Genomic DNA, 19,272 nt, shown 5'->3' on the forward strand with positions numbered 1-19,272 from the left:
ATGTTTGCTTTATTGATCCTTCCGGAGAAGCTTCCTCACCTTGAAGTTTATGGGAGAGCTTTGACGGACAAGTCAAAACAACAGCCCAATCTGTATCGAGGATTATCCAGGCTTCCAGGTCTGGCCTGCGTGTCTTTGTGTTTTCCAGTGTTTTATTAGCGCACCGGATAGATGAGGTGTCCTCCTCACTGGTGCTTAAATCTCAGAGGACCCGCCCCTGCCCCCACCATCAGGAATAACATACAGTAATACCACTAAACACATCTGCAAGTGCTACTGAGATAAGGGAACAACCTGGGTAAGCATTTAAAGCAACTAAGAGAGGACAAATTCCCATTTGGAGCAGAACTCCAGGACCAGATGTGAACGAGCCTGCGAGTACAAACCACTAACAGATACCATCTTGGCTGACATCACGGCACTTTTGGGAATTGCTCCTCCGATTGAGTTTAAGTATCATCGATGCAGGGGTTACTTTGGTTCACACATTTATTTTTCAAAATAAGTGTAAATGTTACAGTTCATAATCTAGGAAACATATTTACAGGGTTTGCAACAGTGAAATAAATAAGGTTGTATAGAATATAGCAGATAGAAATGGTAAATAGTCTACAATGTACAGCAGCTTTGGCTACCAAAAAGTTCATTTTTCCAAAAAAAAGAAAAAAATCTCAAACTATAGTATTAATAAATAAAGCTATGTGAAAAAATAAATAAGGTACTCTTCTGTCCTACTAATTTAAACTACTTTTTTTTTTTTTTACACATAGAAGAACAAAGAACTGCGTAAGCTTGAACAGTTGCCTCTTCATTTTTTTTCTTTTTTTTTTTTTAAAGCACATGGTCATGATTCAAACAGACACAAATCTACCGAGTTACTAAAACACTTCAATATAAAACTGGTCTCCAACCAATTTTGGCATCAGATTGGTCTTTGTATTGAGAAACTGGCAGTGGGTCGAAACCTCCGATCCAAGACCTTTTTCCTTGTTTCGTAATGCTTCTCAGATTCTCTCCTTCCCCTCGCGCTGATCAGATTGGTACAGAGCCTCTAGCTGCAACAGCGTGTTCACTTGAGTGGTTTAACATCTCCGCGGGGCTTAATATGCCTATCAAATCCCTGATTAGGGGCCTTTATCCCTCCAGGAATCCCTGCAGGGCTCCCTCTCTCTCTCTCAGAAAAAAAAAAAAACACTGGCTCCAAAGAAAAGTGCTACGTCTCTTTAACATGCTCTTAATTTGTAATGTGTACCAAAACAAGCTCCCCATACACTTTTAACATCTCCACATCACATAATTTCACTTCAAGAGTCGATGAGAACCATCAGTGACGCTGTACAACTAAATCTGAATATATTACTGTTTTCTTTAGGCTTCCTTGATATGGGCTAACTCGGTTATTAAAAGGAAAAACAAAGAAAATGCATTAAGGCTATAGAATTAAGGCTTTAAAATTGACTCATTACTATCGCTAACATTCGATGTGAACAGAAGGTCCACACACACGCACACACACACACACACACACACACACACACACACACAAAACACACAAAACACAAACACATACACACAGCTGTAAATGAAGCAGTGAGGCGAGGTATCAAAGGCCAGATGAAGCGTCTGGCGCCGCTGAAACGACTCTTCCTGGATGAACGTCACTCCACCTCAACTCTTGCGATTCTTTGAGATGATGAAGTAAAAAGAAAAAAAAAAAAGGGCGAGAGAGGAACTGGAGGGGAAATTCACATGCTTCATTGCGTAGAATCACTGCTGTTTGTCGTCCGGAGTTTTCTGAATGGAACGGCTCAGGTCAGTCTAAGGTAGAAAACGAGGCGGTTATCTGGGAAGCGTGTCCTTCTTGAACTCGATTGGGGGTGGGGGCGGGGTGGGGAGGGAATGTTTGGACTGGCATTTTCAAAATGTTTTCAAGCTGGCCCCACAGAGACAGCCATAATAAAAACGAGAGGTGGCCAAGAACAACACTACAATGAGTACAAACACTGTAGAAATATACAAAAAAACTAAGATGGAAACCACACATTCTAAGGCAGGGGTTTGGATCTGGGGGTCTACATAAAGCCTGTTGACTTTGTTATGATTTGGCTGCTGAACCCCAACCTGATCCAACTGGATTATCAGTTCCTTTGGCCTCCCTGCTGATGAAAATGATTACATCCACGAAGCACTGCTGATCTCAGGGGGGCTTCATCCTCTACAGCCCCTTTAAACTACAGCCCAAACCCCTGTCCTAAAGCTTTTTATGCCCCTCTTATTGCCTCAGAGTTCCAGTTTCAAAGGAGGCAATAACGGGCAATAATATTACAATGTTCACAGTCAAAGTCTGATTCTGACAGAGGAGCCTCTCCGGCTGCCTCCTTCTCCGTTTGAAAGCGGAGTCCTTTTTATGTTGTCCATGCGTCCGTCCACCTCCCAGCGTCTCACTCCACCCAAAGAAGAATATGGACACGTAGTAGAAGAAAAACAGAGGTCGCTTGTTATGTCTCTCGTCGAGCATCCTCGGAGAAGGAAGGGCGGGAACAAGGGCGGCGCCCAAGGTGCGTCACCCAATCGGCTTGTATGCAGCAGTGAGAGAGAGTGGGAGGTGCCGGACAGCGCTGATCTGCTGGGGGCGGGGGGGCGGGGGGCTCGAGCGGTGTTGTTGTTTTTAGCGCGGCGTCCAGTCGTTGCCCAGGCTCAGCTTGGCCCTGGGGATGGTCATCTTGTCCGCGCAGGGGGAATTCATCTCCGGAGAGAAGTGGATGATGCCGCAGTCGTTCTTCACATTCTGGAACTTGTTCTCCTTGGAGGGCTCCATGTAGACCACCGAGTTCTTGTTCACATGCTTCTTCAGGATCACAGTCTGAGAGAAGAAAGTACATTCACTTAAACACTGTACCTGAGGGCAATTTAGAGCTACTTGTTCTTAACTTGACTATTTTTCCTACATGACATTTTCCAGCTTTAGACACCAGTTACTTTAAAAGGATAAGTTCATCTCAAAATGTTTTTTTCTGGAGCTTCACAGTAGAACAGTGATGCAGCATTCTCCTGAGCAACAGAAAAAAAAGGGTGTAAGCCTGGCTAAAAGCCTTTGCCCATCTGAGGTGGGCGCATGTGCAGTAAATAGTGATTTTTTTCAGTTGGTTTCATTTTTATAAATGTTCAAATATCAGCAAAAACAAAAAGTAATGGATTTAAAACTGTATATAAAGTGGGTCAAACTAGCTCCATCTCCAGCAGCGACAACAGAATAATGCCGATTATACAGTGATGCTCCAGTATTACTGTTCTATTGATGAGGATGTGTACTTTCACTTTAATACTTTAACTATATTTTGCTGCTAGCTGTTACATACTTTTAACACGAGTAGGATTTTTCATGCAGGACTTTTACTGTTGTGTGTTTTTAGATCGCTGTATTGGTACTTTTACTTAAGCAAAGGATCTGAGCACTTCCTCCACCGCTGCCCTTCTTGCCCTTGAAGCCATAACTCAGGTCAGATGGATCCTTTCTAATTTTTTTCACCTTGCACTTGTTTGCTCTGACAATACTCTCTTGACAAATTTCGGATCTTTTGGCGCTACAATCTCATTTCATGGTCGAGTTGTAGATCCCCATGATGGACGTGACCTTGTTCCAGTTAAAAGTGCAGGGCAAAGGGGAAACGGCATTAATCTTAACGTCATGACGGCTTTAGTGCTGCAGGTAGCAGAAGCGGAAAGATCAAGGAGCATTTTAAGCCAGCACTTGAAAATAATGAGCCGATTAACGTGATTTACAGATCTCTTCTCACCTTCTTTGGTGCGCTGTAGCAGGACATCTGCACCCACTTCTTTTTCTTGTTGATAAGTAACGCCACGATGAGGAAGATGATGATGGCCAGCAGGAGACCTGCCAGGATCCAGGCTGCCGATTGGTAGATGAGGGCCATCTCTGTTTGGCTGGGGTAATTCTCACCCAGACCTGGCTCATCTGTGGGACGCAGACAACATCAATATTAGTATCTTTCCCACGGAAAGGGTTTCTCCCCCCCCCCCCCCCCCCCCCTTAATCTGAAAACAGTTTATTTCTTCGCTTCACAGCTCGGTATTAAACATGGAAAAATAAACACTGGCTGACTCGAGAGAGAGCTCATGTTTACCCCGCGTCCATTAATCAGTATCGTTTTAGTGCAGCATGAGTTAATTTCCCTTTCACTCATTTATCAAGGCATCACAAAACACCCGCCATCAGAATAAACATTTACAAACTCTAAACACTGGCAAGGGGGAGTAGGCTACACAGTGATGCCAATAACTGGGATGAATCCGGGATGGGTTTGATGATGTTTGAAAAAGGAGGAAAAGGGAAGCTAAATAAAGTGCTGGCAGCACTGCGTGCGGTTAGCCAAAACTTCTTGGTTAACCAGCTCCTTGAGTAAGACCAAATCTCTGCTACGAGATCCAGCTGGTCAGGTCCAGGCTACCAAGACAAGCCACTGGGCGGTGGCAGCTAAATGCGCCCGACAAGCTCCTAACAGTATCCGTTATATTGGAGAGCATGAACAACTTAAAGGGGCTATATGTCAGGGGGGATGTGTGGATGATTTAATGAGCAGGTACCTGTTTCAGCAATGATGGGCGGTACAGTGACAGTGGTGATCCACGTAGCACTCTCCACCGTCACAGAGGCCGTCGTCTTGGGGGCGTTGGTAGACACCATCACTGGCACCGACGTTGTTACTTCTGTTCAGACAAGAATGAGATCCATTTACTGATATCACCGGCGCAATACAAAGCATTCCAGACATAACTGCGAGGGAATGTATCAACTCCCTTGTGTCTAAATTGATAAGGTGTGTTTATAGGAACTTCCTCTGAAAATGCTTTTTTAAAGAACAAAAAAAAAAAAAAGCTCTGTTTTCCACCAGGCAAATAACAAAAACAAAAGGCCTGGTGAAACGGCTCCATGTCAGGGTGAACAATGGGTGCCTCTGCTGAGGTTTTCCTCTATAGGAAAAGCTGACATGGAGCTTTGCCTTCCTGTGCCGCCACGGATAGGGGGCGACGCGGGCCGATTCAGTCGGGGACAGGAAACACGTGTGAATGTGCGGATGCTCGAGGAATGTTTTTTGCTCCGAGCGGTGCCCGTGTGTGCATGTCACATGGAATGGTGTTGCCAACGCTCGTGTTTGCCTAAGAAGCGCCAGAGTGGCTGTGTCTAACGAACAAACACATACCCGCGCAGTCAGTGTAGGAAACCCCTCGGTGACGCCCTCTTTTTGACGCGTGGCGCTATAAATTATAACTTTCCCAACAACAACAACGGGCTGGGCCTCGTTCCAGTGGTACCACGACTTTGACATCTTGTTCTTACTTTGTGGAAGTGGTACGTAAACAACAATTTAGTATGTAACATGAACCACATTCAGAATGTATAAACTTGGGGTTGAGTCTTAGCCATAAAAATACTCAAAGTTAAGTCTGAAGGCAGCCGTCTCTTGACTGAGACTCACCGAGACAGTGTGGGCAGCACTGGCCCTTGCGTAAGACGGGCACCCTGCAGTTGGCAGCCGGACAGCGCTGGGAGAAACACTGAATGGTGCCGTTGTTGCAGGTGCAGCTGGTACAGGCGTTGGCTTTCCAGGAGTCTCCCGCCGGCAGCACATCTCCGTCGTTGGTTATGCAGTACTCCTGCTGGCTGTTGTTGACTGGCAGCAGCGGGCCCTGGGTCTCGTCTGCGGTCGCACACAGGTTCAAATGAAGTTAATAACGAAAATAGTTAAAGGATAAGGTAAGACATGGAGTTGCGTGCTGGGTTAGGTTCCAACTTCTTTCCTCACTTAAAGGTGCAGTATGTAGGAATTGTCCAGCTGTTGAATTTAGACTCCAGACATACAGGGGGCAGCATAGCACAAGAGCAACAGCTGGCTGCTGCTGACTGTGGCTGCCGTTAGCTAGTTTGCTTAGTTATCCATGTAGCCAGCAGTGCTGTTCTCTGACATGAGTGTGCCCAGACTGGCAAGAGCCTTGGATCGCTGGGGCTGGCTGGATAGCATGCCTACATATTGCACCTTTAATATGCCTTGGTAATGTAAGGTTGGAGCGTGTATAGTTTAGCTTGAAGAGAAAAAAAAGAAAAACCTAATTCTGTCTGAGTGCTGCGGCCTCTACACGACTCCCGCATTTATCCCTGCTGTATAACATCTCAATCCACAGAAGTTATGGGGCCTTTAAGGTGACGCCAAGGGAAAGATGCTTTACTGTATGTTAAACACAAACACAAGTGGCTCCATATGTCAGATGTCAGCTCTGAGGCCCTATCTCTCCGTCTCATCAGACCCCTGCAGGCCTGAGATCTGAGGCCTTCTCATGAGTTAGTTAGCATGTACACACCGCACTGCTCTACAGTACACATACATCATAGGGCCTGTCAGTGAGATGTGTATTATTCCCACATTCCTGGTGACCAGACCCATACATATATCAAAGGCCGGCCTCTGACAATCTGCTTTTGTGAAGGGAGATGCAGCGATAAGGCGGGCCGGCATTCTCAAGGAGCAGCAGCTCTCAGGCGCAGTCATGCATTGCTGATTTGTGGGCCTCATGCTCGGGGAGCACTTGGGACATGTTGATTCTAAGCGTATGAGAGAGGCTCGAGTGTTTGGGTGCGCTTGTAAATAAAATATGCGTGTGGTTTTGCATTTGCGTAGACATTTGTTGTCGGAGTTTATTCCCATAACCGGGGGGAATAGCACAGATTGAGCGCAAATTACATAGTTACATTCTTGTGCCTCCAGCTATGAGAGAGGTTACGATGAACCTTCGGCGAGGACTGCTGGGTGAAAGCGGTGCACATGTGCTGCCGCCTGCTATGTAAACCCAACCGGTCCTGGCTGGTTTCTTTATGAGTCTGTGGGCCTGACATAAAACTGCCCGGCGGAGTGCAACATGCAAGACCTTCCCAGAACCACATGCTGATAGCACATCCAAAACAGCTTTATACTTTTCTTCTGACGCCCCTCACTTCCCCGGGTCTTTTTCCTGCCCTTTTTCTTATTACCTGGGCACACGTGGCAACAGGTGTCCTTGTTCCTGATCGGCGTCTGGCAGAGAGCCGGGGGACACACTTCAGTGTCGCACAGGACACGTCCCTTCCTGCAGGTGCAGCGCGTGCACTCGTCCAGGTTCCAGGTCTCCCCCTCCACGTAGAACTCCCCCCCGGGCGCCCTGCACACCACCATGTCCATCCCCTCTGGCTGACCGCTGCCTGACTCGTCTACAGTGGGGGAGAGGTGAAGAAAGGAAACAGTCATGTTAGCGCCGTGCTATCAACTTCACATTCTGGTCTGTGCCAAACAAACATTCATTCAGCTCATAACAACCTCTGCAACGCGACAGTGAAAGAGTAAACAGGGTCATAAGTTACACGAATGAGGATGCACAGGAGACCTTCATCCATTAAGGAGAGGCCTCGGGCAGTGTAGGGCTGTGTCCAACTCGTGTTTTGACACTCGTTTAGTTGAAAACATCTTTGTGTCCAGCAGAGTAGCAGACATCTGCAAAGAGTTAGCCCGTTGTCCCCTGACTGCAAAGTGTGCGTAGCTTCTGAAAGTTGTAGACATTCTTTCACTCCTAAATATTTGAACAGCCAACTGAGTCACTCCTCCATAAATATCCTGCATGAGTCGGAGGGTTGTGGATAAAAACGTGTGGGTGTGGATCAGTGTGCCTTCCATTTTTAGAGAGACAGAGACTGTGTGTTTGAGAGTTTAAGTAGCAGGCAAGTCTAAGGCCTAGAGGCTAGCTAATGATCTGAAGCTCTCGCTTGAATGAGCTGTTAGGAGGCTGTATAGTGTGTGTTGCCAGATGTGTATGTGTGTGCGCGTGTGTGTGTGTGTGCAAGGAAGCATGTGTTTTAACTGTTACTGAATGTCACAGTGAGTCCTAAAAAATTTTTTTTCTGTGAAGCAGTGCGGTGTGTACATACTAACTAAGACAAAAAAGGCCTGAGATCTTCATTAGGAAGGCCAAATTCTCCATGAATAATTTCCAAGACGTAAAACTGCAAACTGATCTGACACATCTGAGTTTGTCTTTATCTAATGAGGAGAAGATTTTAAAAGATTATTACATTTTTTGTAGTTTGAGCCTTCAGTTTTATTGGTTATCACACCATGATCAGGATGAATACTCGATTATGACCGATTCCGGAGTGTTCATTAATTCCCTATATTGCATGAGAACCTTGTGGGAATGTCCTGATTGTTCCAGGTATTAGTCAAACCTCGGGTTTTGCCAAGGAAGGAGTTATTGCTTGTGAAAAACCTAATATTTTGATTGCAAAATGCATGAAAAATTGGATTAATTGTCTACATTTTTGTTCTTTGGCACGTCATCTGTTCATTCAAGTAACTGCTGAAATCTGCAAACATATTGCTGCAATAAAGTCGTGGAACATGAGCGCACCCATAATGTTGGTAATGATCGCTCAATTGCATTGGAAAATGCAAAACTGGAAGCTAAACTATAGCATGTGTGGGAGGTCACGTTTTGCACCAGGAAGTCTGCAAACTCTGACGGATGTTTTCAAGACACAGTTTCAGCAATAACTTAAAAGATGCAATATGCAAGAAGTGGCCACCTGTCGAGGCAAGGTCACTCCAAACAGGAAAGGGGGCAGCCTATTACCAGAATAACTACTAAATGCATCTAACTGTAGTTAGCTCAGTTAGCCATTCAGCTAGTGGTCAGGGCTAGGAGCGTGCAGGGGTATTATAGGACCTGACAGGCTGAGGCTAGTTGATTAACATGCTAACTTCAGTAGATATCTCTGCAACACAACCCATAGATGTTGCTGACATCATGTCAGAACTGTTATTTCTTCACATTCTGTTGATAATTTTAGTTTTTTTGTTTGTTTGTTGTGAACCCAATTTCTTACATATTGCACCTTTAAGCTAACCTCTGAGGTTGCTTCAAGCAATGTCACCACATCGCCACATCTCAACAAATTAACTTGGTCAGCACAATGTCACCATTGCCAAAAGACAACATGGCCAAATCTGGATAGGATTTTAAATTGTTTTAACTGGATACACAATAAAGTAATTGACGTACCCTCACACGTGGGGCAACACTGGTCAGGCCTCACAACTGGATGAGAACAGCTGGGCACGGGGCACGAAATGAGCACGCACATCTCCCGTCCGGCATGGCAGTAGCAGTCACGACAGCCGTCATGCCATCCGTCGCCTTCCTCGTATCGGTGCCCGTTGGAGGTGAGGCAGTAGCTGGGCATCGCTGCTGGGACGGTGGTGCTCGGGACATGGCCACTTCCTAGAGACACAAACACGAGAGGCACAGACATTAGAGGGGGATTAGAGGAAAGACTTGTGGAGGAACTGTGCAAACATTCAAGACAGGAACCTTATAAATTTACTGTGGAAATTTCATTAAGTGCATTTATGATTTACTGTAAAAAAGGGCCAGTATTATTCTTGTATGGCCAATTTCGTTGGAGGCCTAAGCGAGAGCTGAGTGGTCGTGGTTTGTTTGCTGGAATTGCTTTATTGTATATGTGCGTACCAAATGTCAATTCATGATCAAACCTTAAACAAAGCTTCATGAATTCCCCACAATATCTTCACATCCTCACATCACACCTAAAAGGCAGACGTATCATGTCTTATGAAGGGCCCGCGTTGCCAGTAACCAAGCCCCTGCATGTGTTAAACACAGCACGGCCGTTAAAGCTTGTAGGGATCCGCTGTGATCTGGAACAAAGTCGAACGCAGTGCTACGTTGCAGAGTTCAGGCATATGTTTAGATGCCTCTTCTCTCTTTCAAGTGAAACCTTGGCTTGGAAACAACGCACAGTGAAAAATGCACTTCCAAAAAAAAGTTTCCTATCCCTGAATATTTTAGCAGTCCACAGAGAGGCTGATACAAGGGTTCAGAATCAGGTAAACAGCAGTGTATTTGCAGAAAGTCGCAGCTCTGTTTGCGGAGACGAGGAGCCAGCTGCTCCGACTGATCATCTCGCCATACAGGAAAACCAGAGGTATATTTGAGGCAGACATATTTATAATGCAGCTAAACTGGCAAAAAAATAAACACATCGCATAAAATGTGGTGGCGCATAAATATGGCGTCTGTATACTTGCTTCAAACTCAGGGGGTTGAGGGAATCTAATTAGAGTTGCGCACACAGCCGCTGGATACAGCAACACACCGACGAGGACCAAAACAAGCATTCATAAAAGTCTCCACAGTGGAGCACCAGAAGGTCACAGGAAACCTAAGCTGCAGCTTGGTGGCAGAAATTCAACTCTGCTAACAGAGCTCTCCTATCTCCTTCCAACCTCTACCCTTTATACAGCTTACAGCTGAGACTCTGTGGTGGAACTGTGGTTATGTATCGGGGGGGGGGGGCAAACTCTTGATATATAACTCAACATTTATATATGGGGTTAGTGGTTAAAAATCCTCCGGGGATACAATGTGATGGGTGAATTGCAAGAAAGTCTCCCCATCTTAACATCAACGTGTGTCGTAGCATCGCATTGGAAAATTTATGAAAACTGGATGTCACGTTTCCACCACCGCCGGTCAGAGCAGAGTCATTTGATCTTGGAATGAATGCCAATTTTGTCTAGCTTACAGTTAAGACCCTGTGGTGGAATGTATCAGGGGATTAGTTTTGATATATATAACTCTATATCGATAGAGTAAATGCCCTTAAGTGCATGGCAATCATCATGTGAAAGTACCACTTTGACACCCCTGATCTATTGTCACATAATTGCTACTGAGGGTACAATCTTGTGCTTTGCAGCAGGCGATGTCTGAACCAGAGCCCGGTTACCTTTACACATGCAGATGGAGCAGCCCTTCCTGTTCTGTCGATAGCCGTCGCTGCAGTGCTTGTCGCAGGTGAAGGGGGGACACTTGACGCAGCGACACATCTCACAGCCGTGCTTGTTCCTCCTGAGGGGACAACAATCACAGACACGATTGAAGCGCACACGCACATAAAAAAAAAAATCAAATATCTTGAACAATGCCCCTCCTGTGCTGTCCAAATGAAAACCGGACCACATCGAGGATATCTCCGAGATAAAAGAGGAGAGCATCGTGGTGTTTGTGATTGAAAACCAGATGCTCACGTCTGATATAATCAACATCTGGACCTGCTTTCTCCGCTCTCTCTCTACATTAGCTGCCCTTAAAGAAAAGCCAAATAAAAGGCCAACACGTGAGCTCCCTGTGGTTTGCACATTATACCAGCCCGGAGACTGTGGATGGAGCAATCTAAAGCCAATTCAGATGCTTTCAATTCGCCCCTGATGCCATCCTTATTGCTCCGAAAGCCTTTGGCAGACATATACGCGTGCCAAAGAGCAGCGACCAGACGAGAACTAATGTGGGCATGTTGATTGAGGAGTACAGAGAAATAGAGAAAGAGAGATACTGCCTTCTGAGGGTCAGGCATAAGCTGTGCAAGTGACAAATTATAAAGAGGTTTTCTCCCCATCAAAACTAAACAAAAGATGCAAGGTGCGTGGGATCATGGGAGTTGTTGTCGTCCTTGCTCAACAACCACTAGCCACTGCCAGATGTTCACAGACGAGGTAATGTTTTACCGTTTTATTCAAGTTACGTTTGGTCACCTCCTTTTCTCACAACCGAAATGAAATGCACCGGTACCTTGCATAAATGACTGATTGCTCTGGGTGAGGACATTGTGACCCAACTCAAGAAAATACAAAAGGTCAAGTAGCAAGGTCAAGTGTGCCGTTTTTATTTTGTCTGCCACTAGTCATGAAATCTCCCGTTTAGAAGGCATCCCGAAACCATTCCTGTCTGCTTTTAGGTCCCTGTTATAGACTAAACGAATGAATTGAATCACATTTTGCTCCGTGTTGTCGGTGGATGAGTCCAGTTGTCGGAACAAAGCCTAATTAAAGGGATGTCCTCACCTAAAAAGAAAGCGGAGCAGTATAAAGTGCAGAAGCTGCAGAGGCTGGAAATAGGACAGTCGGATCCAATTATCCGCCTGATAAAACATGGATGAGCTGCAGGTTGATAGATTGTCAAAACGCAGATGAAACAATGACCTGCATACACACTTCTAGACTCGCTCTCTATCCCGCTCAGTCTAACATTCAGGCCTCTTTCACCCAGCGAGCCTCCCTCTCTCTCTCTCTCTGTCTCTCTCTCTCTCTCAGGGTAAGTGATGATACCCATTTTATGAAGCAGTGGCCTCATTAGGTCTGGGTAATTGCTCGATTAATCTTCATCTGCCAGGCCAGCATAACTAAAATAAGCCCCTTGAACCCATGGATGGGTGCTGTGTCCCATAAAGAGGACAGAGCATGTCAGCCTTCAGAAAACAGAGCGCCCTATCTATGCTGAAACAGCAATAACAGCTATTGAAACAACATTGTGAGGGTTTGGCCAGAGCCTCACTGTACAAATACAGAGACAGAGAGTGCTGCGACCTTAGAGCAAGGCTTTGTTTAAAGATGGTGTGTGGAATGCCAAGCAGCGCTTTGGGCTCCAGGGGGATAGAGGGGTCGGGAAGGCACTGGGGCCCCCCGGCCCTGGGACTGCTGGCTCGGCACAATTTCCAGTGTGCCGCAAGTGTGATGGCCAGAAGAATGCCATTCATGACCTGTGAGGTCACAGTGATGATTTTGAGCTATGGAGGATTTTAAAACACAACTTCAGTCGTAAGAGCGACCCTGAGAAAAGTCCTTCATCTGGACCGTTAACACAGGCGAGGAGTGTTCAACACATGGGGATGCATGGTTTACAAGGTTTACATTCATCCTGCGCCTTCAGTTTTGGATATGTACATTACAGTACACACAGGATGTCATCAATAGTATAAACACAGAGATCCTTTGTGCCTTTTGTTGCTTTGTGGTGGCTGCATGCTGAGATCCTGTGTGAGCGGACAGATCTGCATTGTAAGGCTGGCAAGCTCTCAGAGGATTTCTGACTTCTGAGGGTAGACCTAAACAGCTGCTTATGAAGGATAAAGCCAGGACTTCCTGCTCTTCTTTTCCCCATGGGCTCCCCCTCATCCTTTCCTCTCCTCTCCTCTCCTCTCCTCTCCTCTCCTCTCCTCTCCTCTCCTCTCCTCTCCTCTCCTCTCCTCTCCTCAGCTCTCCTCAGCTCCCTTCATCCCCTCCTCTCCTTTCCTGCGCAGACATATCGGGCCCATCTTGAGCCGTGGCTCCACATAGCATGGTTGAGATACCAGAAGAATCCCAACTGTATACGTTTCATAAAGGCAGCTTTTGTCCTGATGTGTTTTTGATCGTCGTTTTGAGACGGAACAATGATTTATGAAATGAGAGCGACGCCTGGGGACCGAGCGTCCTGGTGGAGAGCACTTCCAGATGTTTGATTGGGTTAAATGGGATTAGGCGGAAAGGAGTTGCAGGACCTCACAGTGAATTACTCACACACAAACACACACACACACACACACTCTGACACACGGATTTAGAGACCTGGCTTGGACCTGCCACCAAGGTAGGCTGTTTGATCTGGGATGCCAAACGACGGTACTGTAACCATAGCCTCTTCTACCTCCTGCTGATCAGGACCAAACAGACCAAACAGACACTGGCCTGTGGTTATTATGTTTTTAACTACCTATTGAAACAGATCAAATCAATTAAAATCAGTCTTTTCTGATTAGAATTTCTTCCCAAAAACCATTTTCTCAGGAGTAAAATAAAGACAACTACCCACTAAGATTATTCTTTATGAGCATGTAAGCGCAGAGAGTGTAGTTTAACGATGTATCTGCATGTGATGTCACCAACAGCCACAGATGCTTGTGAAGCAGGCTGAAAACACAGATGAAAAATGAGCGAATGTGGACTGGGGGGGGAGAGAAACCACAGGTTCACTGGGTGTACTTACACATAGCCATAGGGGCAGGTCTTAGTGCAGGTCAGAGGTCGGCACTTGGGCATGGGGATGCTGCACTCGCACACCTCGCAGCCGAAATCGTCCCTCTCGTATCCCATCGGGCATTTCAGGGAACAGTATTTTCCCAGGTCGGGGCAGGAGTCATCTGAAAGAGTTGAGGGAGAGGTCAGCTGATCATGGGCACAACAATCCATCAAAGGCATGAGCATGAGTTGCTACGGGGCATAGGGGCAGGAACATTCTTGTAAAGACTGAAACCATGGCCACAAATAAGCTGTCCTGAATGCGAACATGTCTTTGCTGATGTCCAAACCAAGCGACTGTTTGACGTCAGCACGAGGTAACTCGTAAATACAACATTGTTTGTCTAAACATTTTACGGCAAAGCTGCAAGAGGCAGCATGTCAAGAAATGTGTCACATTCAAGCTCCCGCGAGTCAAACTCGAACCGTCTGGAGGAAAGTGAACTTACTGTTGAGACAGTGGCAGAGCAGACATCCGTTCTTGTCCTGCTGGAAGCCATAGGGGCAGTCGTTTCCTGAGAGGGAGCAGTTTTCCAGGGGAGGACAGAGCATGGGGCTGACTGTCTCATAGGAAGGCTCTGGAGAAGAAAAAGAGATGATGGAGGATTAAAAAGTTTGCACGAGACACAACGAAGAGCAGATTTATTTTACGATTTTCTTTCTGTTTTTGATACGTGTGCCAGGATCCCCCCAGGTGTAACACCTCATCTGTGCTACTTGTGCCAACTGTAATAGCTACCTATTTACAGTGCTCCTATTCTGGAGTAAACAGTAATTACAGATAAATGCAGAGCAATTACACCAGGGTGGGTCGCACTGTAAGGGGGATTATACCTCTCTTTCTTATTGTGTGGAACCGTTTCCTATTAATAAGTCAAATGCATCTGAGGGGCATGTTTTAGTTCTGGTTAGTCTAAACGTGGAGATAACAGAGCATCCCCCTGGGCTGGAGACAGCGTCTAGCACTGCCCGGACTCTCTTGAATCGGGGCCAGCTCCATTGTGGAGTCAACAACAATAACAGCGCACATGCACCGCGGCGATTCCCGTCAGACGCCTCTCGCCACGTTCGGTGGGAGGAGCAGCCCAACGAGCTGTAACTAATTACGCTCACAATTACGCAGCCTCCTGCCTTAAAAGCGCGGCGCAGCCTCGCACACACAGGTGGGTCTCATTTTGGCGGGCAACAGTAATAAAGGAACACAAAGAACCCTGCAGCTCGAAGAATGCTCCGTGGCCTCCCCTTTAATGAGCCCATGCTGACATGGCCTCTGTGGCAAAGCTGCGGGGACACAGGAGCCTCCTACATGTGGTATGTGGGCTAATGTGTACCCCACATAGGTCTGAGTTATATGTTAAGATATGATAAATGATAAAAGACAAGCGTTTTTTTCGAAGGCCAGCGCTATACCTTCGCAGAAGGGACAGCACTCTCCGGGGATCTTGACCGGGTTCTGGCAGCTCTGTTTGCAGGCCATGGCCGTGCAGTGCGGCTCTCCGTCCACACACTGGCAGAAGGTGCAGTCGTCCTCTTTCCACTGCTCCTCGTGGGCTCGCAGCTTGTTGTTCACCCAGCAGCTTGCCTTGGTGCTGTCCATCGACAGTAACTCCACATCTAGGAGAGGAAAAAAAAAAAAACAGATACACGCTGAGGGTTAAAGAAGAAAATCAGAGGAAAGAGGAGAATCTTGGATCTGATTCTCAGCATAATCACATGTACAGTTTGGTTTGGCTACCATGAGTGGAATTTAAAGCCATAGCTTCGGTCCATCCTCTACTGTAATTGAATTACCAGGAGACAGGCTGAGAGGATGCAGGATGCCCAATGAGTGAGCTAACAAGTTATGGAAACTGGCTCATCACCAAGACCTGTGGAGTTGAATTTAAATGACTCATTTACATTTACGAGTGAGGAGAGGCCTCTGGCTGCGACGTACAGAGGGATTTAAGTTGAAATGAGACAGATGAGTTTCGGGGTATCACTGTGTCGTCCCGAGCGAGATTTGATCATCGGGACCACGGCGAGGGTGATGACACTCATAAGGGCCAGTCCCAAAGCTTGAAGTCATCCATGCGAGTTTCAGCTGTGAACCCTAACCCTGTATCACAGCATGATACAATACATTTCACTCCGAAGCACTTTAAAAAAATGTTTTGATGTGTAAGCCATTAGTCTTAAGAAGGAACCATTAAGCCATTCCGCTCAGCTTGAGGTGATGTACGGTGCCTGGGCCATTTTTTCCATTTACTATAAACAGTCTTAATTGTTTTTGTTCCACTGTTTATTGCTAACAGAGGCAGGTTAGAAGGTGGTCTCAGCATTTTCCCTGCGCGACACAAAGGTGTATTCATATCTCCGCGTGTTTGTGTGTTTTGGGTGCGGCTTACTGAATGCGTGTCGGAGGGCGAGGGGTTGCGCTGTAATGTGCCCGGGCGTCCTGTTTGCCCTGTCAGACCCCGGCTGCGTTTTGGCCGTAGTGGTTCCGTCCATCTGGCTGTGATTAACCTGAACAAGATCTATTTTTCTCTCCCCTGTTCTCTCTCTCTGTCTAACTGTGGCACCTCCTGTGTTCAGTACCACGACCCTTACAATAAAAACATTAAAAGGGGCACACCTGGGATTTCACTTTAAAGCAACGCTATGTTACTTTCTGCAGAAAGACAGTTGATTGTTGAATCTCTTGGTATTTGAAAATCTGGAAATGAGACTAAACGTGAGACAAACTGTCACCAGCATTACTTTAAAAGTTACATCATGCCTATGTGCGCGCGTCTGTGTGTGCACCTCTTGTCTGTCACTGGCTGGGGGCTACACACCACTGACCAAACGCCTGTGCCCAGCAATGTCCACAACATGACAAAATATAAGGAAAAGACAGCAACACGCACTTTTAGCACTTCTATTGGATCATAAGTGATGATTGAGATGGATAACTTTTACAGTCTTAAAATTTTTTTGTTGTTGTTTTTTTTTTTCTGGAAAATACCTTTAAAACAGAAATGACGATTAATGCAACTTCAAGCGTAATCACAACCAGGTAACCTTAGATATGCTGGTTGATCCAGATTAAGAGTATTTCAGCCAATGTTCTCCGCAGTGAACCGTACAGTAAGCGGAGGGCAGCTTTCCATAGGAAGAAGATGAAAGCATTCCATACCATCGAAATGCCTGCGTATTCCAGGTGTTCTTCCAGCGCTGACCTGACATGATCTCAGACGCAGCCCCGCTCTTTGTCTTCTTCACTAACTGTTCATACACCCGATCAACTGTAGCCGAGCGAGGCCAGAACTGGCAACCGTCTCCATCTCCTGTCTTTAGCAGACCGTAATGTGGTTGCCACATGGGCCGCAAATGCATTTTTCCAACAAGTGCACGTATCAGAGCTCCCTTTCTGGCTTTGAGCTCATTTGTGTTCAACCAGTTGTGCTATTTATCTATCTAGATTGCTTTAGTGGGAGTTCCCGAGTTTTCAGCTAACCAACTAGCTAACATTACATCTGAGCTGAGGAGAGCGGCATTTATGTTTGCGCCCCATGCTGTCAAATCTACTCAAAATCTAATTTTATTTATATAGCCCAAAATCGCAATCACATTGCCTCAATGGGCTTTACAATCTGTACAGTGAACGACATCCTCTGTCCTTAGACCCTCGATTGTCATGAGCCTGAGCCTCTTGTACGCGAGTAAATGCACGCTTCCTCCTGCATAGTGATATGGTTGGCGGGTGTCATTTGGTAGAAAGAAAACAACTCCGGCATTAAACTTTCTTCAACAAGATCTGTGAATAATCTTGAGCAGCCGGGTCATGATTTCTGGAAAGATACATTGTGTGCCAGCTTGCTAAATTATATTTCAGAGAGAAGGCATCTCTATCTATATGGCCCATATGTCCATAATTCAGCACCTCATACTTAAAGAATCTTGATGGATAAATAGCATTACAGGAAAAAGGAGAAATATGTAATTTTGATTCTGGGGTGAACTATCCCTTTAAAAAAATCCAAAACACTAGTGTGAATCAGACTCTACCTGTTTTAACAGTCTCACGTTTGGCCAAGTTAAGAATTAGGTTGTCATATCTTAACAGAATAATGGTTAAATAATAAAAATAAAATAAAAAAAAATAATAATAATAAAAGATAAATGTGTGTACCTATGCAGACGGGGCAACACTCGCCCTCAGGAATGTAAAAGTTTTCACAGTCCAGCTCGGCGCACTCTGCCTTGGAGCAGAAGGAGATCCCACCCCGGCACTGGCACAGCCAGCAGGGGTCCATGCGGTACACCTCACCCTCTGAAAACTCCTTCCCATTGTGGACACACTTGGGAGAAACTACGGAGGAGAAACAAGGGAAAGAATGATCAGACGGATCAAACCGAGCACCATGTGCGGATCATGATGCTTAACACACGAGCGGGGCACAGTGCAGTCAGGTGTCCGTCACATTTGGCAAAGATTAACACAAGAATTTTGTTTTCATGACCATGTGAGAGACAAAACGCAGAATTTAATCACAAACGTCAAGGCTGATCGGCGAGAGACTTTCACAACTGTATACAGTGAATTACAAAGCCGTAAACATCCATTCATTTTCTGTGATTGATGGAAATGTTTATCCGAACCAAATGGTGCCGAGGTGAAAGGCTGTAGGGAGGAATGGCATTCATCAGACAATGAAGCCAAGTCCGTGAGGAGGAATTTCACAGGGATCTATCAAGTATTGAAAAGGCGTTGGGCTCTTGCACTGTCGAGTAAAAGAAAACAGTAGTGGGTCTGAGGCTTTGGCAGAATCTGGGCTCAGTGTGCTGGTGGCAGGTGGAGTGAATCAATGCTCTGGACTGCCTTTTCTAGAAGCATCCAAGCACTCAGAACCTGCTCCCTTTTACTGTGAGATAAATGGGCTTAGTTACAGCACCGCTGGAAAACCTGAGTCTGGTCTGGTTCACAGAAAATGGGCCCCGTCAAAACACTTATTTTCACTTTTATCCTGACTCACACTAACTTACAACAGTTCGCTGCCATTCCTGCACCCAAAAGGACAACAATTACTGCAAAAAAAAACAACCTTTCTCCTCAAATTGGTCTCCCTTAAACTTGCGTTTTGTTGGACTGTGAACAGCTGCCTGCTATTGTTAAATGACTGCGCTCTACATGGTGCATTCAGGGACTACAAACGTGTCGCATTTCACTCCCATCCCACTTTTCGCCGCACTGGTCTTAAGAGAAGTGCTCTTTAGTGACTCATTTGCTTTTGTTTACATAATAAATATATGTAATGGACGTGAATGATGGCTTTGACGTAATGGCAATTATAGT

At 45.9% G+C, this 19,272-nt stretch overlaps 1 protein-coding gene across 1 annotated transcript in view; it reads right to left on the minus strand.

Moving 5' to 3' along the window:
* Window positions 1–471: 471 nt before the first annotated feature.
* Window positions 472–19,272, minus strand: part of LOC115597701 (cysteine-rich motor neuron 1 protein) — a 37,252-nt gene continuing 18,451 nt past the window's right edge. The window contains exons 5-15 of the mRNA XM_030443891.1: window positions 18,109–18,288; window positions 15,366–15,569; window positions 14,405–14,533; window positions 13,924–14,077; window positions 10,850–10,971; window positions 9,103–9,321; window positions 7,046–7,261; window positions 5,499–5,720; window positions 4,606–4,728; window positions 3,798–3,976; window positions 472–2,863 (exon numbers count right to left, since the gene is read on the minus strand). Coding sequence (XP_030299751.1) covers window positions 2,669–2,863; window positions 3,798–3,976; window positions 4,606–4,728; window positions 5,499–5,720; window positions 7,046–7,261; window positions 9,103–9,321; window positions 10,850–10,971; window positions 13,924–14,077; window positions 14,405–14,533; window positions 15,366–15,569; window positions 18,109–18,288 — 1,943 coding nt within the window. The 3' untranslated portion in view covers window positions 472–2,668. The remainder of the gene's footprint in view (window positions 2,864–3,797; window positions 3,977–4,605; window positions 4,729–5,498; window positions 5,721–7,045; window positions 7,262–9,102; window positions 9,322–10,849; window positions 10,972–13,923; window positions 14,078–14,404; window positions 14,534–15,365; window positions 15,570–18,108; window positions 18,289–19,272) is intronic.

Source organism: Sparus aurata, chromosome 16 (assembly GCF_900880675.1).
Source record: "Sparus aurata chromosome 16, fSpaAur1.1, whole genome shotgun sequence".
NCBI classification, from domain to species: domain Eukaryota; kingdom Metazoa; phylum Chordata; class Actinopteri; order Spariformes; family Sparidae; genus Sparus; species Sparus aurata.